Source organism: Pelobates fuscus, chromosome 5 (genome assembly GCF_036172605.1).
Source record: "Pelobates fuscus isolate aPelFus1 chromosome 5, aPelFus1.pri, whole genome shotgun sequence".
NCBI classification, from domain to species: Eukaryota; Metazoa; Chordata; class Amphibia; order Anura; family Pelobatidae; genus Pelobates; species Pelobates fuscus.
Window position 1 is genome coordinate 287753385 of NC_086321.1, and position 23017 is coordinate 287776401.

General features: G+C 44.2%; 1 protein-coding gene across 1 annotated transcript in view; it reads left to right on the forward strand.

Annotated features, from left to right (window-relative positions):
• The window catches only part of FKBP8 (FKBP prolyl isomerase 8), a 55902-nt gene that overhangs the window by 25347 nt on the left and 7538 nt on the right, over nt 1-23017 (forward strand). Inside the window, exons 5-7 of the mRNA XM_063455408.1 lie at nt 9449-9666; nt 13704-13876; nt 22757-22834. Coding sequence (XP_063311478.1) covers nt 9449-9666; nt 13704-13876; nt 22757-22834 — 469 coding nt within the window. The remainder of the gene's footprint in view (nt 1-9448; nt 9667-13703; nt 13877-22756; nt 22835-23017) is intronic.

Genomic DNA, 23017 nt, shown 5'->3' on the forward strand with positions numbered 1-23017 from the left:
AGGATCAATATAGGGTCAGGAACACAAACCTGTATTCCTGACCCTATAGTGTTAAAACCACCATCTAGCCCCCCTGGGCCCATCATGCCTCCAGAAATATAATAAAATCTTACTGTATTCAATCCTAAAGTCTGCATGCGGTTTGTCTCAGAAAACAAGCAGTCTGCTGACATCATCAGAAGTGGTAGCCTGGGGGGGCGTGGCCGAACCGTCGATGCTCATAGACGTGTTTCAGTAGGGCTCCGCACTCACAGCGCCCTAAAAGCTTACAAAAGCGACCTACCTGCACAATATTCTGCCCCACTACGGGTCCCCAATCATGGAGAGGAGGATGCTGAAAAAGCAGGGGGAAAAAAAACGCGGAGTCCGGGGCCTCCGTCCTCGATCACTTCGCCATGCAACGGCCTGGTCGGGCGGAGAGCCAAGATGGCGACGGAGGATCTCCGCGCACCCCGACCCGGGCCGGTACTGAAGCGTCGGCCGCAGAACAGGACACCGTCCTGGCCAAGCTGGCTGAAGTAAGGGCATTCCTGGCGGGTGAAATAGCCAGGTCCACGGCCGTGCTCCAGGCGGATATAGGGGCCTTGGGCGAGCGCACTGCAGCCCTGGAGGACCGCGTGGACACCACAGCTCGAGCCCACAACGATGTGGTCGAACGGGTGAACCGGATGGCGGCCCGCATGGTCGAGACTGACCTGGCATTGGAGGATATGGCGAATAGGTCCCGGAGAAACAACCTCCGCCTTAGGGGGCTCCCTGAGGCGCGGGACGAAAACCTGCGGGAGACTTTGCTTTCCCTCTTGCGGCCTCTCCTTCCGGGCCTCCCTGAAGAACAGTGGCACATCGAGCGGGTGCACAGAGCCCTGCGAGCCCAGAGGGCGGATAGCAACACCCCGCGGGACGTCATTGTACGTTTCCTTTATTTCGGACCAAGGAGGCCCTCATGAGAAAAAGCCGTGATGGGCCCATCCAGCACGAGGGGGCTGCTGTCTCCTTATACCACGACCTGGCGCCTTCGACACTGCAACGCCGGAGGGAGTGGCGGCCGATCACTGAGGCCTTACGAGGAGCAGGCCTGAAGTATGCCTGGGGCTTCCCCTTCAAATTGCTGGTGTTCCGGGGAGATCGGGCACACGTTCTGCTACCTGGAGGTGACCCCCAGCGATTCCTGCAGAGCCTTGGCGTGCAGCCTCCCCCAGGGATCCCGGACGTCTCCCTGTACATGGATGACCTTCCTCAGCTGCCGAACGACTGGAGTGCCGCCGGAACCGGGAGCCATCGCTGATGACCGCGGGGTATGGTATGTGCCCTTCTTACACCGTGCCCGACGGGTCCCGGTCTTCCTGGGACCGTCCCCAGTGGGGTGCCCCTATTTTTTCTCTTTTGCTTTCCCCCTTGGGGAGGGGGTCTGCACGGTTGGGGGTTGCTGTCACCCTCCCGTTTGGGTGGGGGAGCGGGCTGAGGGACTGGGGCCACTGCAGGGTCTTTTTTAAAGCCATGTCCGGATACTGCCGGCGGTGCTTCTCTTGCCCCCTCCTACCTTGTATTTAAAGCCTTCGTTGCGGGTTTCCTCTGCAACAAAACTGTGATGCCCCCGGTTAACTGTTTTCCCTTGTTTCGTATTTGCCGCTATTGACACGGATGGAGGGTCTTTTGGCTGCCCGGGCGCCCCTCAATTGGTTTGAGGGGGTTCGGGGCTGGGAGTCTACCAATGTGGGGGCCTTTTTGAAAGACTTGGTGTGCTGGCCCGAGGACACCCGTCTAATGGGCATACGGTTATTGCCCTGTTTAGGCCTGGGTTAGGCTGCACCAGGAAGGATCTGCATCAGCCATTTCTATTGTAACTAGCACTTAATTGTATTGATATGCCATTTATGTTTTTTATTTATGATTTATGTTTTTTTTTTTTTTTGAGGTTAATGTGCCTTTTCCCTTTCCCCTCGATCCCCCCCTTCCCCTTCACCACCATCCCTCCCTCTGCTCCCCCACCCCCCCCCACCCCCCTCCTCCACCCTCCCCCCCCCCCCCCCCCACCTACTTCCCGGGAGGCAGCGTATAGACGTCTTAGTACAGGGTTCAGGCACACCGAAATGTCTAAGGCACTGGTACTTAATCACAGAAAGCACTAATCACAACGAAAAAAAAAAAAAAACATGGCACAAAACAATTCAGGTGTATATATATATATCTCGATTTTTGTTTCTAACGTAAATAACCCCCCCCCAAAAAAAAAAAAAAATTTAATAAAAAAGGGAATACACTAAATGTATAAAATGTATAAAAATATATATGTATAAACTGTATAGAACTATATCTGTACATATATGTATAAAATGTTTATAAAAAAAATAAAAAATAAAAAAATGAAAAAGGATAGGGAATGTGGGTACATACAACATATACGGTATATATATTTAGACGTCCTATTCACAAAAACGGGGACATCTAGTTCACATGGGACAAGTTGCAGTGTCCTCAAGTTTATAAGCGCCCTTCCGTCACTGTACCCTCCTCTGCCCATTTGTTACTGGCAAAACTAATATTTTGTTATTTAGGGAAAAAACAGAACAGGAAAAATGTAAAAACCGAAGGGAAATGATAAACATAGAACGTTAGCCTTCATAGACGGGCATCAAGTTACCCGCTGTTACATTTCTTGTACATAGTCCCTTGCGTTGTATTTGGTACCAGGCTCCACCTCATTACAGGGATTGGGGGAGGTCCTAGGACCCCCCTGACTCACGACTTACAACTTATAATTTATTGCTGCATGCCTATATATCGCTTCATGGTGCCGAGTGTTATTTGACCTGTATCACCCCGGTTGCCGGACATAGTGGAGGAGCCGTTGGCATGGGGGGGGATGGGTGCCCTGCCCCCCCCCTGTTTTTTCCTTTTTTCGTTTTCGCTTTATACTCCTCTGCATCGCGGGGCTTCCCTTATGGGGGGCGCGGCGACCCACGGGAAGCGGGTGGCGCCTCAACCACACTCGGGCCGCATACTGTGGCTGACCTTGCAGCTTTATTACTGTACTTACACTTCATGCCTGGTACCCATGACTTGACGTATACGTCTCTCACTGTTTAACGCTCCGTCCTACTGGGGTTCACATTTGCTTGTATGTATTATTTGTGGTGGGATCCCTGTACATGCAGTTCCACTGTGGACGCTACGGGGTCGCAGACGGGTGGAGGAGCGTGGTGGATCTCCCTAGGGGAGATAATTTTGGCCTATAGTTTAGGGGCTCACCACTTAAGATCTGACCAGTCCTGACTTACCCTAGGCCCCAAACGGACGGAGGGCTGACACCGCTCCAGGGACCTCACTGACGTGACGTAGAACGGTGACCGATCAGAGACACAGTGGTAGACTTCCCATTTCTCACGGACCTATAACTGGTGGGGGCCCCACTTAGGTCTACTCGGGTATATGTAGGTCTTAGCGGGCGCGCTAGAGTGGGAGCTCAGGGATCCTCGCCCCCTTATCGCGTTGATCGTGGTGGGAGACGAGGGAACACGCTACCCACAAAACACTGGCTACTGGTGAGTTTAGTGCTTCTTTGCATCCAAATGGACTTGGATGCCTTGTTTCTCTACTCCCTTTTCTTCTTTCCCTTTTCTTTTACTTTGTTCTTTCCTCGAGAGGTGCGGGGCTGGGGGCGCGGGGGGATCTTGGCGGGACTGCGGGATTCGGGGGGGGGGGGGCGGGCTTCCGAAGGTCCCAGAGTTCAGCAGCAGGGATGTCTGTGATGCGTTATGACACTTAAAATCACTACTTTGAACGTCAAGGGGCTCAACTCTCCCAGGAAGCGTCGCCTATTGTTTAAGGAACTCAAGCGGCTACATACGGACGTAGCATTTATTCAGGAAACACACCTCCCCAGGCAGGCCAAGTTCGGACTGAAGGACCATGTCTTCAAAGGTTCCTATGAAGCCAGGTCACTCCGTAAACGTAATGGGGTGGCCATCCTTGTCAGAGCCAGCTGCCCCTTCCGGAAAACGGCCCAAGAATCAGACCCGGAAGGGCGGTATATTATAGTCTCGGGCATTTTGCACTCACATACGATTCACCTCATCAATGTGTATGCCCCAAACCAACCGGACTTGACCTACTGGCAGAACCTCCAGGGGAAAATTGCGGCGTTGCCCCACGGTATGGTTTATGTTGGAGGGGATTTCAATGCCACTCCGAATCCGGCAGTAGACAGGAGCACGAAGGATGGTACCCCGAGATCCCAGGGCCGAGGGGGTCAAGACCGGTTGCTCAATCGTTTTTTGACGGACTCGGGCCTAGTGGATGTCTGGCGCGCCCATCACCCGGGGGACAGGGATTACACGTTTTACTCAGCGCCACATGGCACGTATTCACGGATCGATCTTTTCTTAGCCAACGCAGTGGGTATGCCCCGGATAATCGACTCGAAAGTCGGTAGTATTTCCTGGTCGGACCACGCCGACGTGACCATCACTTTGGGCAACCTCTGCGTGGCCTCTCCGTGGAACTGGAGGTTAAACACGTCCTTGTTACAGGACCCAGCCTTGAAGGAACAGATCCGCTTGGACATCCTCGAATACTTTGATACGAACGATACCCCAGATGTCACTGCGTGTACAATCTGGGCGGCCCACAAAGCAGTCATCAGGGGATCCCTCATAAAGCTGGCAACCAGGCGAAAGAAACTGAAACACCTTCGATTGGAAAATCTGCTGGAACGGCTGAGGACCCTAGAACTAAAACACCAATCGGCCCCTGATACGGTGACATACGAACGATTGGAGGTGGTTAGGAGAGATATCAGGACTTTGCTGTTAGACGATGTGGCACGCTCCATGGTATGGTCGCGGCGGTCTTTTTACGAAAAGTCCAACAAAATGGACTCGCTCCTTGCCAGGACGCTACGCCCCAGACAGGAACGCTCTCATATAACAGCCATAAGACACCCAGATGGCACGACCAGGACGAGGCCCGATGAGATCGCTCGGGTGTTTGAAAACTTCTATAAGCAATTATATAACCATACGCCGGATCAGCAGACGAATGCAGAGAGTGAGGAAAGGGCCATACTCGAATACCTCGATAAACTCGGAATGACTAAACTCAGGAGGGAGGCGGTGGGCACTTTGGCGGCTGATATCTCCGAGGAGGAAGTTAGTAAAGCCATTTCTACACTGAAAGGCAAAAAGGCACCGGGACCTGATGGTTTCGATGGCTCTTACTATAAAATATTTAAGGAAGAATTGGTACCTCCACTGACCAGGCTCTTTACAGATCTCAGGCAGGGAGGTAGGCTGGATCCAACCATGGCCCTCGCGACAATCGTACTGATACCCAAACCCGATAAGGACCCACTCGCACCGGAAAATTACAGGCCTATCTCGCTGATCAACCACGACCTTAAGATCTTGGCGAAAGTACTAGCAGATAGACTGAATCCGTTACTGACCTCCCTGGTACACGCCGACCAAGTGGGCTTCATCCCGGATAGGCAACTGTTCGAGAACACGCTGAGAAATATCGACCTGATCTGGCAGCAAGTGACCTCGAAAACGCCAACGCTGGTGGTCGCTATCGACGCAGAAAAGGCTTTTGATAGGGTGCGATGGCAATTTCTGTTTGCGGTGCTGAAACACCTGGGATTCCCGGACGAATTCATACTAACCACGAGGGCCATGTACTACAGCGCTCAGGCACAAGTGCGGATCGCAGGAGCCCCTATGACGCCATTTCGACTGTTTAATGGGACGAGACAGGGTTGCCCACTCTCCCCCCTCCTGTTTGTACTAGCACTGGAACCACTGCTCCAAGCTATAAGGCAACACCCGGATATACAGGGAGTGAAGGTGGGAGACAGCGCATTCACCGTTTCGGCGTGCGCTGACGATGTCCTCCTTACCGTTACCAATCCTCTGGATTCAATGGCCGCTTTACAAGACGTCATTAGAGAGTACAGCGCGACGTCGGGTTACAAGGCCAACATGGGCAAGACCAGTGCGATGCCAATCCATTTGCCAGATGCCACCGTTCGCCGCATTCGAGAGACCCACGGCCTCAAAATAGAAAGAGACGCCCTGAAGTACTTGGGGATACAACTTACGGCCGATCCCTTACGCCTTTACCCAGCTAATTACGATCCCATGATTCGCGTACTGACCGGTGACCTGGAGAAGTGGACAGACAAACCTATCTCTTGGATTGGACGGATCAACTCGGTTAAAATGAACACCCTCCCTCGCATCCTGTTCCTATTCCAAGCTCTGCCAATCAGAGTAACGAGAACCCAACTGATACCGCTACAGAGATCAATCGGCACTTTTATATGGCAGAATAGGAGACACAGGATATCTCGTCAAGTCCTCTTCAGACGTAAGGATCGAGGGGGATTGGGCCTACCAAACGTCTATTTTTACTACCTGGCAGCCCAGCTGACACAGGTTGCATGTGGCACTCGGCGACAGGGGAGAGGAGATGTGTGGAGTTAGAATCCAAGATGACGGGGAGAGACGTCCCCCACCTTACCATGTGGGTCCCGAAGAAATACAGACCCCCGACATGGGCACTTTGCCCGTCCATACAGAATTCGCTCCGCATTTGGGACGAGAATAACTGCAAATACGGGCTGTCATCTTCCCCCTCCCCCTTGACCCCGATTCTCCGGAATAGGGAATTTCCACCGGGAATGGCTCCTCGAGATTTTCGGAACCTGGAGGGATTAGGGCTAAGGCGGATTCACCAACTTTACCACAACGGGCAAATAATCAGTTTTGACGACCTTCGACGGGACTCCCATTTGACACCAGCAGACTTCTTTCGCTATCTTCAGATCCGAGACTTCGCCAAAAAACCCCACATAAAGGGAGCTGCGCAAACAGGGATGACTTTCTACGAGAAACTGTGCCGAGAAGGATCGTCCCTAAGGGGATGATAACACTCTTGTATGCCCACCTTAGCACGGAGAACAAAGAATGGGGCCGTCTGGCCTACGCCGACCAATGGGAGGCAGACCTGGGAGAGGTTCTGGAGGGAGTGGAATGGCAGGACATATGGGAGGCTAACAAGAACTCCTCCGTCTGCGTCACTCTCCAAGAACAAACATGGAAGACTGTTCCGTTGGTATACCACCCCTGTCAAATTATATAAGATGCACAAAATGGATACCGATGATTGCTGGAGGGGATGTGGTAACCGAGGTACATATCTCCACATGTGGTGGGATTGCCCCAAACTACGTAGCTTCTGGAAGGCAGTAGAAGACCTATTGACGCAGACCTTTAACAAACCCTTACTATTGGATCCATGGGTATACTTACTGAACAGATCCCTTGACGGATGGACCAAACGGGAGCAGACATTGGTACATAAACTAACCCTCGGGGCTAGACGTACTATTGCTACAGCTTGGCTCTCTCCGGAAGGCCCGGAGTTCTCAGGCGTGATATCTCGGATCCGAGACTGCCGATTGATGGACGACCTGACTGCACGGGTGAAGGGTACGACAGAGAAGTTCCTGAAACTTTGGGAGCCCTGGGATAATAGTGTAGCAGGATTGGCGTAAATGGAACGCGTCTACCAGGAAAATGGGGTATTGAGGGCCCGTGGGCTTTTCTTATGTCGATCCCGCGATGTCCCGGGCTGATCGCCCCGCTCTCGCTTCGGCCCGGCCTCAGCGCCTCACCTCTTCTTCTCTTTTCTTTCTCTGCACCTTTTACTCCTTTCTTTTCCACAACTACTCCCTGGTTTCTCGGCAACGGGGCTCAGGGGTAGATCTTTTTTTTTTTTTTCTTTTACTCGAAGGTATTATTCTCCTTGGTTCCTCCCTTTGCCTGTCCCACCGACATCTCTCCAGGTGCGATCGGTGCGATAAGGGTAGACGGAGATATCGTATTCTCCGGATGCCTTTTTCCTGACGGGACCCTTATAGGATAGAGGGTAATTGACCGAGTCCTATGCACCACTTTGAACTAGAGTTAGTTGACCGTGTTGACCTGTATAGGGAAGCTCGGGGTGGTTTAGCTATTGCTATCAGGCGACCTCTTTTATCACCACTGCTGGTCACTGCTAACCGGACACGTTACCTTGTGCTCCTGGTCCTCTAATCTAATAGAAATCGGAAGACAATAACCAAATCGTATAGCATATTACTAAATCCCTGAAGGGGATCAGGCGCTACCGAAACTAGGGACAAGCGTGTATGGGGGGCGGTGGTCAATTATGAGTGTTTTCCTCAGTTCGACCTCTTCCACTGAGGCTCCTAAACAGGACACACGATAGTACCGCTCCAGATATGACACCCTCGGGCAAAAGTGAGGAATATTATTACTGTTGCTGTATAAACCATGTAAAACCCTCGATGGGGGGCAAGTTGTATAGAATTTCTAAGGTGGCTTGTCCTATATGCTGTTAGTTACATTGTTACATTTACAAAACTGTTCATATGTATTTCAGCTTCTGCGCAAGCCTTCAAGTTATATGATTCTTGCCTTAACCATCGTGTGCAAAAATAAAGAATTTAAAAAAAAAAAGAAGTGGTAGCCTGATCCAATCACAATGCTTCCCCATAGGATTGGCTGAGACTGACGAGGAGGCAGATCAGGGGCAGAGCCAGCATGATTCAAACACAGCCCTGGCCAATCAGCATCTCCTCATAGAGATTAATTGAATCAATGACTCTCTATGAGGAAAGTTCAGTGTCTGCATGCAGAGGGAGGAAACACTGAATGTTTGGATGCATTTTAGGCAGCCATGACCCAGGAAGGATCTCTAACAGCCATCTGAGAAGTGGCCATTACTCAATGCTTTCCTATGGACGTCCAGCGTCATCTCAGTGTGATTTTTCACACTGAGAAACGCTGAAGCGGCCTCTAGTGGCTGCAGGGTTAAAACTAGGGGGACCAGGTACCCAGACCACTTCATTGAGCTGAAGAGGTCCTTTAAACAGTGTAGATAAAAACATACAGAGAAGAGGAGAAAATAGGCACAGTTTCAATGTATCCTCCTCATTTGTATTGTGTGCTCTGGTTGTGTCTGGGCTCAACTGAATTACGATGTGATAATGTTAAATATGTTTGAATAAACATTTTAAAGAAAATGGAGCACCACATGAAAAAGAACACAAGTTCTTTGTGATTTTTCAATGTTTTATTAAATGGTGTATTTTATATATTGAAATTTTAGTGACCGTAAGTAAAGTAGTCTAAATATTCTTTCCTCATGGAGTATGTAAGTATGGTTGGTAAGAACATGTGCCAACCCTTTTTTTTTAGTGCAACAATTTATTCTTCTGGCTTTGTTTTCTATTGTTAAAATCCAATTGCATAACACATTTTATTTGTTGTAGTTTTCTGTGTTTTACAACATTTAATAAAGCGTAATATGAGAATCCTACTATGTATTCCTGGCTAAAACATATAAGCAAGGCAGGAAATAATTACTTGTTTAAATATTGCCACAGGAGTCCAGAAATCCCCCCGAATGCCACGTTAACTCTTGAAGTATCACTACTGGAGACCCAAGATGGCCCAGATTTGGAGCTACTCAGTGGACAGGAAAAGCTGGACCTTGCCAACAAGAAACGAGAAAGAGGGAATTTCTACTACCAGCAAGCTAATTACGTTTTCGCTATCAACTCCTATGAAATAGCACTAAAAATCATAAATTCCAGTTCCAAAGGTCAGTCCACTGTCTGTGTTTATAACTCTTGTTATTTTCCTTTTAACCTTTAAGTCACTACTAATTTCTGCAACAATTTAAATGAGAAACACATTTTAAAAGCCTTGAATAAATTCTCAACGTTTAGAAGTTTTGTTTTTTTCAATTCTTTATTTTTGAGGCGCAAATAGCATCAGATTGTAGCATCGACATGTTATAAACAACTCAGCAAAACATTTCAAGTAAAAAAAATTCCAGTAACCTGTTATAAGAAGCTGCACCATTTTTTAGGAGTCGTGAAAAGGATTCTGCATGTTGACATTACATGACTGGTAGAGCAGTTGAGGAGTATATATGCTGCTAACATATGGTTTTTGAGAACATTTGAGGCTTGCATATGCTTAGAGTGTATGACATTACGAACATGTAAGGTGCATATTGCTGATGTTATATAAGTTTAAAAACATGTAAGGAGTATATATGCTGATAATGCATGACTTTAAAAACATTTAAGGAATGCAGTTGCTGATAATACTTAACTCAGAAGCTCTTAAGGATTATACATGCTGATAATATGCAGCTTTATGAACAGTTAAGGAGTATCTGTGCTGTTAGTAAATGCCTATAGAAACATTTAATAAGAGACTAAGGAACATATGCCGATAATGTATGATTTTAAGAGCATGTAAGGCGCATATGTGTTGATAAAACACGAGTCGAAACACAGTTAAAGATTATATATGCCAATAATACCTGACTGTAAGGTCATTTGTGGGTTATAGATGGTGATAGCTTATGATTTGAGAACATTTAAGGGTTAAGTATGTCGACAATGTACGACTTTAAATATATGTGAGGGATACATTTGCTGGTGCTACAGGGCTGTAGAAACATTTAAGGAGTACGTATGCTGCTAATGTTTGTTATTGGGAACATTGAAGGAGTACGTATGCTAACATATAACTCAGGAATAATTAAGGACTAGATACGCTGATACTAGGCAGCGTTTAAAAACATTTTAGGAGTACCTGATATAAGCATTATTATGGTCTATCTTGGTCGTATTGGAGATTGTAATTGCTATAGATATTGTAGGGTGTCGCTCATTAACCCCTGAGCGCGGTGAAAATCACAGTGAGAAGCGCGGAAGCGCCTCTAGCGGCCGTCAATGAGACAGCCACTAGAGGCTGGATTAACCCATAGGTAAATATTGCAGTTTCTCTGAAACTGCTATGTTTACTGCAAAAAGGGTTAAACCTAGCTGGACCTGGCACCCAGACCACTTCATTAAGCTGAAGTGGTCTGGGTGCCCATAGTGGTCCTTTTAACCCCTTAAGGACCAAACTTCTGGAATAAAAGGGAATCATGACGTGTCACACACGTCATGTGTCCTTAAGGGGTTAAGGGAATCTCCAAAGTAAATTAGGGGAAAAAATCAGAATGTCTTTGGCATAAGCAACAAGTATTTTTTTTAACAGGAATTCCAATCTCCCTTCAATAGGTATGAAACAAAAAGTAGAATAGTTTTCCAGTAGTAGTAGTAGGTTAGTAGTAGTTTGCAAGGCTTGGAATTATAGGCAGGTAAAGTAATATAAAAAAGCAGCAAGTCTTGGTAATATGATACTGTAGCAAGTAGTAGCAACAATGTTTATTGCAGCAGCGAAAGTAGCAGATTGTAGAAATGGACTTAATGCAGCCAAGGATAAGCAGAGTAGAGAATTAAAGTAATCCTTATTCAGCCAAGGAGGATCCTGTAACTTTGAGAGAGGTCGTTTAACAGTCCGGGTCTTGAGGCCAGGAGAAATCAGGCACGTCTAAAGGCAAATTCAGGTGGAAGCTTACAGAGATCAGGATGGTCGGTAATCAATGCTGGGTCAAGGATTAGAAAAATCTGCAAGGTCAGTTAGGCTGGTCGATTTGGTTCACAAAAAGATACAATAAGGTAGGAGCTTAGAAGGTGAAATTTCCTCTTGAGGAGCAAAATTGGCTAGGCATTTAACTTTTGGCGCAGCTTCCATATAAGGTGGGAAAAGCTTGCGTCCTACAGGTGGAAGGAGTTCCGAATGACGAAACCCAGAAGTACTTCCAATGGATCGAGGTTCGGTAAGTCTGACAGACACTTGGGAAGGTGCTTTTTTAAAAAAAAATAATAATTTTTTACTGACTCCGCTTTCAGTGCTTTTCTACGGAGAAAAGTTGGCATGGCGTGGCAATTGCCAAATGTGTATTACAGGACCCCAGTGCACAAGCACTGGATTGGACCTGTAGATCGTACTAGTAAGCTGCGCTTTGCAAAGAAAACCTCTTCCGCTGGATTTTGAAAAAAAAAATTGCTACATTGGAATATTTCCCCACATCAGCCTTTCTTGCTTAAATTTTGCTTCTCAGTTTAATGAATAACCCCGTTAGTAATATAAAGAGAATGTAATTTGCAGAGCCTTCAAATGTCCACTGTCCATTTCCTAAGTGAGTGCTATAATACTTAAAGCTTTCTTGCCTTTATAAAGCATATTATGGAAAGATGCACGTTTCCTTTCTCCGTTACGAATACTTTTTTTTTTTACTTTTTTTTTTTTTTAAATTAAATTGTATTGATCGGCAAGAAATGTGAACAATATAGCAACAACATTACAATAATTTTCCATTATCACTACTTCACTCCCTCCAACTGGAAACATTAATATGGCTTGAACAATCCTGTTACAGGTCTACTTTCACTCTTTAATGGACCTTCACCACATAGGTGGGTATATATAATTTCTTATAGGGAAATTGTCTTTTCCAAGAGTTTTCAAAATTGTGTTTACGGTCCTTATTTTTTGCCAAATATGCTTTGGTGAGGTAAGAGAGAAGATTAATTATTGAAATCCACACTGGCAACTCCATCTTGACTCCCTGTCAGTGAATATAACTGTTACCCCTTTCTGCCATTAAACATAATTGGTGGAAGAGAAGAACCTCATTTGCATTGTGTGCCCATGCTGTGCCTGGACTGAAATCTATTATGACGCCAATTGCTTAAACGTAATGTTTTTTTGTTTTTTTTTAAATGGAACGTCACATGAAAAAAGATTAACAAGTTGTAGTTGATATTCAATGTTTTATTCTGGGGAGCAATTTCTAGAAAAGTAATGTTTCCACTTTAACATCTTTGCCTCACTCCTACTGCCATTGGTAATTTATTCTGGCTTCCTGTCTGGAAAGCATATTTTAAAAAGTTAGTTTGCTTCTTAAACATGATCCTTCAAGGGTTACTCCAAGCATCATAACCATTTCAGCCCGCTATAGTGGTTATGATGCTACGGGTAGCCTGACCCAGTTCCCAGTAATGGTGCAAACCATTTTGCAACAGTCTGCCCTCTTACCTATCTCCCTGCCAGAAGCAAAAGGTCCTCAAGTAGATGGTAATAGCCTCAGTCTTTTACAGTAGCTACAGAAGGTGTAAGTTGATCCTACTGGCCATTCATAGATTGAGAGTCTCAGCTGACTGTTCTTAGGAATATGCACAGTATTGATATTTGCCAGCCTGAAATTCTTGTTCCGGGCTAGCTAATGATGCCCCTATGATGCTGCGGAAGGTTGGACTCCAGAGGGGTTATACTTTGTATGTGCAGCATTTCAAAGCGAGACACTGCACATAAAGACTTCAGGCACCATGAGCATGGTGCTTTGAGAAACCCTTTAAGCCGAGCACTATGACTTCCAGACAGCCACTAGAGGCACCTCCACTGCAACAACAGAGTACTTACTCTGCCAAGTAAATTTCCTGCTTGGATTGGCCATCGGCACAAGACCTGGATGACGTTGCTGGAGGAGGCATGGACAGCAACGCAGAGGGAGTCTCAGTGCTGGAGAAAATGTAAGTAAAAAGTTTTATTCAGATTTTTACTGGAAACGAGGGGCATCTAACACTAAAACTACATCGTAACTAGGACACTACAGCGTTGGGAATACATATTTGTCCATATTGGAAGTGAAGTTACTAAACTATATAGAAATGTTTGTGTTATAATAGATCTTAATTTTACCTTTGAACCCATTGTTTACTTTCTCTTTAGTTGAATTCAGCCCTGAAGAAGAGGCCGAGCTCCTAGATGTCAAGATAAAATGTCTGAACAATCTGGCTGCTGCCCAGCTCAAACTAGACCATTTTGAGGCTGCATTGAAATCATGTAACGTGGTGCTAGAGTACCAGCCAGAGAATATCAAGGCTTTATTTAGAAAGGGAAAGGTCAGTCACTTATAATACACAAACTTCTAAAATGTTGAACAGATGAAAGGGACATGCTGTCACTAATGTAACGGCTCTGTCTACCTCCCTGATATAATTCTGAAGCCACAACTTATCAGTTATGATGCTTTGCATTTAATTCATATTTTGTCTACCACCATATTCCATTGTTCTGTTCCCTGACTCAACCTTCCACATTCCATCACCATTGTCTATTCCTGTCTCAAACTGTTTTTGCTACCAACCTTTTGTGTTTACAATAATTCCAAAATATAATCCCAAACCCCCCATTTGAAGAGGGCATAATCATATATGTATCTATCTTCTCAAAGTGTCTGCAATTACTAGAGTAAGTGTAAAAACAAGCTTTAAAGGGGCACTATAGTCACCAGAACAACTACAGCTTAATGTAGTTGTTCTGGTGAGTATAATGGCTCCCTTCAGGCATTTTCATGTAAACACTGCCTTTTCAGAGAAAAGGCAGTGTTTACATTGCCTCTAGGTACACCTCCAAGTAGCCACTCCTTAGATGGCCACTGGAGGTGCTTCCTGGCTCAAGGCTGCACAGTAATCATCCCTGCCGTTCAGCATCCCCACGCTCTGCATGGAGACGCTAAATTTTACTCATAGAGATGCATTGATTCAATGCATCTCTATGAAAAGGTCCTGATTGGCCAAAACAGCATTTGGCCCCGCCCCGTGCCAATTTTAGCCAATCCAATGCTTTCCCTGTGGGAAAGCATTGGATTGGCTAAAAATAGGCCAGTTTGATGATGTCACAAAAAGGGCGGAGCCAGTGCAGGTGGGTTAAACACTATAGGTCAGGAATACATATTTGTGTTCCTGACCCTATAGTGATTCTTTAACTGTGACCAGAATGCACATTTTGGAAAGATATGCTTTTTTCATTTTCCTTATTTCATTTAAAGACCGGTCTCCAGTTTCACACTGTTTTACCATACTATTGTTACAAGCTCTTGCTTTCTATTTTAATTTAAATAATTTTTCCACATCTGTTTTTGTATATTACCGCATTTTAATCATATTCTCTTGAATGTCCTACAGGTAAAATTCTATCATTATCCCTAAATAAACAGAACGGGATAATCCCTCCCAAATCATATGCCACAAATGTTTTTTTTTTGGGGGGGAATTCTTTATTTTTGTTGTGCACTTCATACATAGTATTGACAAAAACCACAACAGCGGGTCTGACAATAAACTTACAGTAATCAGTGCTATGGATTCTTGCACATTTTTATATAATTCTAAATATTCATCCAGTAGGCTAAACAGTAAAAACATTTAAACCTAATGTTAATGATAAGGTTAACGCTTAACCGTGTCAGGGTAGGTAGGTTAATATGGTTGTCCACAATCTGAGTCTGCTAGGCAAGGGTGTATACTGCGTAGGCATTATGGATGTAATTATATAGTAGTGACCTGCTCAGCATCAGCATGTCTGGGGATACGCTTACAGTAAGCAGTGGCAAGAAGTCATACAAAGTTATATATAGTTCCATTAGTTATCCGATAGGCTAAACAGAGAGGGCATTTATATAAAATAAAATATTAATGAGAGGTTGACACTCAACAGTGCTAGGGTAGGTAGGTCATTCCAGTTGTCCACATTCTGAGTTTGCTAAGTTAGTGTGCATACTGTGCAGGCCTTATGGGCGTATGTACTTAGTATTGACCTGCTCCACCGCAGCCTGTCTGGGAATAAACTTACAGTAATCAGTGGCCTGGAATCTTGCAAATGTATACATAAGTCTAATAATCCTCCGATAGGCTAAACAGTGAAAACGTTTAAATATTTAACTAAATGAAATGATAATGAGAAGGTTGACACTTAACAGTGCTAGGGTAGGAGGGTCATCTCAGTTGTCCACATTCTGAGTCTGCTAGGCTAGTGTGCATACTGTGCAAGCCCTATTGGCGTATATACTTAGAATAGACCTGCTCCACCGCAGCGTGTCTGGGAATAAACTTACATTAATCAGTGGTGTGAAATCTCGCGAATGTATATATAAGTCTAATAGTCATCCGCTAGGCTAAACAGTGAAGACATTTCATTAAAATAAAATGATGATGATAATGTTGACGCTTAACAGTGCTAGGGTAGGTAGATTATCTCGGTTGTCCACATTTTGAGTCTGTTAGGCTAGGGTGTAAACTGTGTAGGCATTATAGGCACACATACTTAGTAATGACACCTGCAACAGCAGCGTGTCTGAGGATAAGCTCGCAGTAATCAGCGGCCTGCGATCTTGCACATTTTATATAATTCAAATAGTCATCCGGTTAAACAGTGAAACATTTAAACAAGAGGACAGTGATAAGGTTGACGTATAACAATGTTTATGTAAGTAGGTTATCACGGATGTCCACATTCTGCTGCAGCTAGGCAAGGGTGCAAACTATGTAGGCAAAATAGGTATGCTTGTTGATTGTTGCAGGGGAGTAATAGCCTGTTTAGGAGGCTTTAGTGACCCACATTATTTTACAATTTGGTATGCCCATGTTGGATTGCTCGTCTTTCCTCTATCAGGTGGGGACTATGCTGCCCTGCATATTGGTTTAAATTTGCCAGTGAGCACTGCGAGCGGGGTGTGGGAATATATATAGGCGTAGACAGGCTGCGTCTGCACATTGGGTAGACTAAATATTCCAGTCTCATTCAGCTATGCCGGTCTATTACCATTAGACCCAGTAAAAGACGGGGTCGATGGTTACAAGTGTACCTCTGGCACAATCTGATTTATAGATGTGAGTGTGAGTGCTGCTCTATAACATAAAACAAACCCAACGTAAACCTATGTTACATGTAGGGTCATATGTGGTGTAGTGTACTATAATGGGTCACGGATCATAATTACGAGTCGTTGCAGGGGAAGGGACAGCTTCACGTCTGATAAGTCCTGGTACTTCTGCTGTGATCCGTAGGCAAAGCAAGGATTAGATATCCTGCCCAAAGGATAGTAAGAGAGGCAGAAACAGAAATTTAAACCGTCTCAGGCACGATGACATGGAGTGGCAAGGTTAGTGCGGCAAGTTCGGATCTGCGTACTCCGGTGGTAGGGTATTTGCAGCCTGGATAGCAAAGCTGTGGTAGGTTGTCTTGCCATCCTCAGCCGGTACCTGTGCTGTGTGCTAGTCCCGGGCATGGGTGTTCGAAACTGTGGAAAACCGTGGAAAACTTGAGTGTCGCTGGTGAAGTGTGAGAGATGTCACTTGAAGGTCTACGGTCTCAAGTAGCTCAAGTCGGCGGGTTGGTCGCTGTCGGCCCCAGAGGTGTTCTCAGGGTGAACTCCCGTACGGTGGCTGGGTTGATCGTGGACAGTCCTGTTCCTCTCGTGGGTGCAGCTTGGAGTATACCCGCAGATTGCAGGAGTGCTTCCAATTCTTGAAAGCTCTGCGCTTTATGTGAGGTCTCATTGAGGGTGAGTAGTACTGCTCGCGGGGTTCCCCAGCGGTAGGGCAGGTTTCTGGTACAGAGGAGTTGCAGTAATGGTTGTAAAGATTTTCGCCAGACAAGCGTGCTCCTTGTGATGTCCTGGAAAAAGGTTAGTTGGCTACCTTCAAACGATAGGGGTGTTTTGCCCCTCAGCGTAGCCTGAAGAGCCGCTTTGTCCGACACGCTCTGGAAACGTATAATAAGGTCCGCGGATGTGGTCAGTGGAGCCCGGGTCGGCTTTGGTAGTCGAAACATCCCGTCGAGCCGCAGGGATTTCGCCTGTTTTGGAGGGAGCAGGGCACTCAGTAGGCGTCTAATATAGTGGGGTATTTCCGTGAGGCTCACAGAGTCAGGTATCCCCCTGATTTTCAGGTTGTGGCGTCGCCTTTGGTCCTCCAGTGTATCCAGGCGGTCTGCTGTGGCCTGCTGCTGCCTTGCTAGGTCAGCCACTTGTTGCTCTACCGCCGTTAGCCTGGAGTCCTGGGTGCTCGCACAGGCCTCTAGTTGGGTAATCTTCGACTGGGCCCCTTCTATGGCTGCTTTGTAATAGGCCATGTCTGCGGATAGGTCCTTGCGTAGGTCAGCTAGCATTTCTTTAAGCTGGCCTGCAGTGACCGGGTCTCCGGGTGAGTTGGTCACCGTGTTTTGTTTTGTCGACGGTCTGAAGGACGCTCCCTCCATCAGGTCTGATGCAAAGTCCTCTGAGGAGTATGAGGCAAAATCGTCCTCCAGCGCCATCTTGGACCATGCGGCCTGTTGCGTGTTCCGCAGCATGTCGGCAATGTTCCGTCCGGGAGGGCTGTTATCCGCCTTTGGTTTCTTGGACTTTCTGCCCATGTTCTGCTGCACTTCCGTGGACGGGTTATTAGGTAGGTTCGTGGGTAGAATTTGCTGTTTATGGGTCTGTTTAGGTCAATTGGAGTCGGAGCTTGGTGAGATGCGACCGCTTCGTTGCGCTGCTGGCTCCGCCCCCCCCATGCCACAAATGTTTTCAACTATTATTTAAAACAATTTCTACTTTTCTGTACAGACCATTATCCTCTCTTTCGAGATTTTTCTCAATACACCTTTTTGCAACAACCTAATATTTACCCAAGACCATGCATCCCCAGTCTTCCCCAAAACATGAATTTCCATCAACAGTTAATCGTTTATTGTGATATCAGAATGTTGTTAGTGCACCGTCATTAAAGGGCCACTATAGACCTTAAGATCTCTTCATCTTATTGAAGTAATCTGGGAGCAGTATCCCTGTTACCTTAATCCTGCAATGTAAAACATTGCAGTTTTTCAGAAACTGCAATGTTAACAATGCATGGTTAAGTCCACCTCTACTGACATTGACAGAGTAAGGCAGGCATTGATTCAGCGCTTTCCCATGGGAAAGATTAAATGTGTGTGTGGCACTTGTTGCGCATGCACATTGGTCCCCAATGTTCCTCTATTAGGAGTATTGGATTTGGACCCTCCTTGCTCCTTTCGTGACAATGCTGCTTATTGAAACTATTTTAAAAATAATGAGGTGCCATATTCTAACATAAAGAAACACTGTCCTCTAAATGTGTAATATCTTAATAAAATCCGTACGAGCACAAATAATTAGATTTTACTAGTTTATTTGTGAATTTTCAATGTATTTTGCAGCCCTGTTTAATGAAATATTCACCTACATGTTTGCAGTCATACCAATCTACACCATCTATAATTGCAAAAGGCAAGGAATGTTGTTTATATGTAATCCTTAACTTCTTTAGCCACTAGATGTCACTCTAGTAGTATGTGCAGAAGTAAATCATTGGACATTGTTTCTAGGTGGCGTCTGTTATCATTAATAATGCATCTATATAATGCTAATGTATTGTTAAAGCAATGCTATTAAATGCATTGTCATGTTTCTACCATCAAATGAATGGAAACCTCTAATTGCAGTTTGTTGTCCGCACTATAATTGTTTTATGTTGATTTTATCTCTAGAATAGCTGAGCATCTTCTTCTCTTTTACTGTTGTTAAATTACACTTTTGGGATTATTAACTAAACTACAATCTGGATTTAATTCTGAATGACAAAAATGATTCTAAAATTGCCAAGTCACTATAAGGGAGTTGAAGATTTTTCCAGATTGCTTACATCAGGTTGACTGTACAGCGTTTATTTGTTAAATTTCAGAGTTTAATGGAAAAACCCTGTTTGTGATATTCCAAGCCCAGTGTTGTCTGAGTTGATTTCATACACCTCTCCTTAAAGCGGGGATACTAGCAAAATATACTAAACATGTAACCATTTAGCCATGACTCATCAGACATATCCAATACCTCATCTGTCCTAAAGTGTTTTATACCCCACCTCCTATAGACTGTAAGCTGATTTGAGCAGGGTCCTCTTCAACCTATCGTTCCTGTAAGTTTTCTTGTAATTGTCCTATTTATAGTTAAATCCCCCCTCTCATAATATTGTAAAGCGCTGCGGAATCTGTTGGCGCTATATAAATGGCAATAATAATAATCTAAGACGTTTATTTTATGACTTTCCATCTGTAAGCTGTGATTCAGTACAATACCTCTCAGGGTTATTTACTAGAGAATTGTCTGGAATTCAAATAGAATTTAAATGTTTACACTAGAACAGCTGAACTTACATTTTTTTTTTTTTTTTGAAGTTCAGTTCTTTTAGTATATAATTTTAAATTCACTTTGAATTCCCGACAATTCTCATTTTCGTAAATAAACCTAATCTTTGTGTTGTGCTATTTTTCATTTTGCATTTGTTTCATTCTAATTATTTTATTGTAAGCTTTTGTAAAGACAGTTGGGATACAGTAAAACTGTATACATATAATGGGATAAACATCAGACAGTACATTTAATCCATTTTTATCCAATGAAAGGACATACACATCCAGCCCAACTTTTCATTTCTGTAACAGTACACTTTTATGATCGTGATGTTAGGTGTTTAAAATAGCATGTGTTAAAGGACCACTATAGGCACCCAGACCACTTCAGCTTAATGAAGTGGTCTGGGTGCCAGGTCCATCTAGGATTAACCCTTTCTGCTGTAAACATAGCAGTTTCAGTGAAACTGCTATGTTTAGCTATGGGTTAATCCAGCCTCTAGTGGCTGTCTCATTGACGGCCGCTAGAGGCGCTTCCGCGCTTCTCACTGTGATTTTCACAGTGAGAAGTCGCCAGCGTCTATAGGAAAGCATTGAGAATGCTTTCCTATGAGACTAAATGCGCGCGCGGCTCATGCCGCGCAGTGCTCATTCAGCCGACGACGGGGAAAGGAGGCGGAGGAAGAGATTTATGGCCACATTTGTGCTGTGGTAAACCATGCTGATGAAGTATAGTTTCTGAGTATTTACTGAAAACGCCAATATTTTATTTTTTTTCTACATTATTGTCCATTTTTTTTATTTTTTATTAGCAGTAGTAAATGTGATCACTAAGGGAAAAATAAAAAAAAATTGTAATGTTTTTGTCATATTGTAATATATTTTGATAATATACCAGTCAATGTCAATTGCTGGCTTAAACAAGATATCTGTACTGCTGCTTTGAAATAATCAAATCTTGTCCTGACATATATCCTGGCACATCTTTGGGGGTTCATCTACCTAGGTACTATGGGTCACTCGAGTCATGGTGTTTTATATACTTGTGTCGGATGTAGGCAGCTTGTATCTCTATACGTATGTTACAGACGTTAAAGGGATTAAGGTATGTAGGCACAAATAGCAAATATTGGGTTTAGTTCTGCATATGGATTAAACAGCATGAACATTCTATTGCTCTACTGACCACCATCGTTTCTGTTAGTAAATATGGTGCATCAAATCCCAATGAAGATTTTGCTTAAAAGAAGCATTGTTTCTTTAGAGAGGAACTCACACTTCTCTGAAAGTGATCCTTAATTCTTCATTCTGCTGAGCACTATTGAAGCTCTTACTGTAAAGTAAGAATTAATCACACTTGCCTCCACAGCACATCCAGTTGTGGGCAATGTCAGCGTTAAGTGATGTTGCAAATACAGTCATGTGTTCTCAGGCATCTGCTTGAAAAGTAACATACATGCACATGCATGTTTAGGCATTCCTACCATAGTAAAAACACATTGAAAAAAGCCCTGCGCTCAAACTCACACTACCGTTGGGCAGCAGCAATGTCTATAGTATTCATCAGCCCAAGTATATAATGAAAACAAAACGTAACCTACATATTATTTCAAAACTCCATGCAAATTTAAACAATAGTAGAGTTTTAATTTTAAAGTGTAAGCTCACCTGCCAGCATCAAGGTAAACTTCTTGGACGGGTCCTACACTAACAATTCACTTTGCTGTTTTCAGCTAATATTTTAAATCTTTAATGAGAGAGTGTGTTCTTATCCACACGTATGAACTAAGGAACCATTGGAGGCTGTAACATGTCTGTGTAATACAAAAGCACTCCTGCTCTCATCTTCCACTCCTATTGACCAGCAGCAGTGGTATAATAGCCCAAATACAGCCCAAAAATAGCCCAAATACAGCCCAAATACATAAAACAAAAGCAAAAAAAGTTGCCTGCATGCAATCCCACGTCACTATGCACATCTAAATAAATAAATTAAATAACATGGTTTTTAGCATCACTCCAACGGCGATTAAAGTGTAAGCTTGCATGTCATGTCATGGTAAACCTCTTGGGTGAGTCCCTGTGAACAATTTACCTTGCTGCTTTCAAGTTGAAAGTAAAATCACTGAGACAGAAAGGGAATTCTTATGAACCCCACAAACTAATTAGTGCACACATACACACTAGCGTACAAGCGCATGCATTTTCAGACATTCCTACCATAGTGTTTATCATAGTGTTAAATTTGCATTGCATCTTCACCTGGACCGCTTGCCATATAGCATAAATAAAATTTAATGGAAAACAAACCTTGTTTTTTTTTTTTGTTTTTTTTGCAATGAAAGATTTTATTGATGTTAACAAGCAGCAATGATGAAAACAACATACCACATGCATCAGGTACATATAACCACTCAAAGTATCCATAAAGATGTAAACGTTCCCAAGGGAGTGTATGATGTAAAACCTACAGTGGGTGGGATGTAAAAGTACCCAAGAGAGTGTAGGCTGGATAGATCTCTAAGGTGTTTGGAGACAGGCTTTCTCTGATGATATATGGAAACTACTTCTAAATATAAATGATTTAAAAAAAATAAAATATATATATAAATATATGACACAAAACATCTATAGCTACCTTTTATTGAAGTAATTTGTTGAGTAAAATGTAAAAGAATAGATGGTTGTTTTCAATCTACGCTGGTATACGGCAGGAATTTAACATTGTATATGTAATGTGTGCTTGCCTGTGTTAGCTTTATATTTAACATTATATAATGCTTATTCATTTTTCACATCTTTGTCTGCAGGTTCTGGCCCAACAGGGCGAGTATAGCGAAGCTATTGTCATTTTACGGAAGGCCTTGAAACTGGAACCTGCCAATAAAGTAAATGTTTTCCCTTATGCTATTTATTGCAGTGATCTATTAAGATTTATATTGATAATTTTTGCTTATAACATAACGTTTAAAAAAAACATAATTACAGATTTCCTTTTGAATTTCAACTGTTTATGAACATGTGGGATTATTTTACCCCAATCCAGAGTTTAGATGGAGAGATGTTGCATT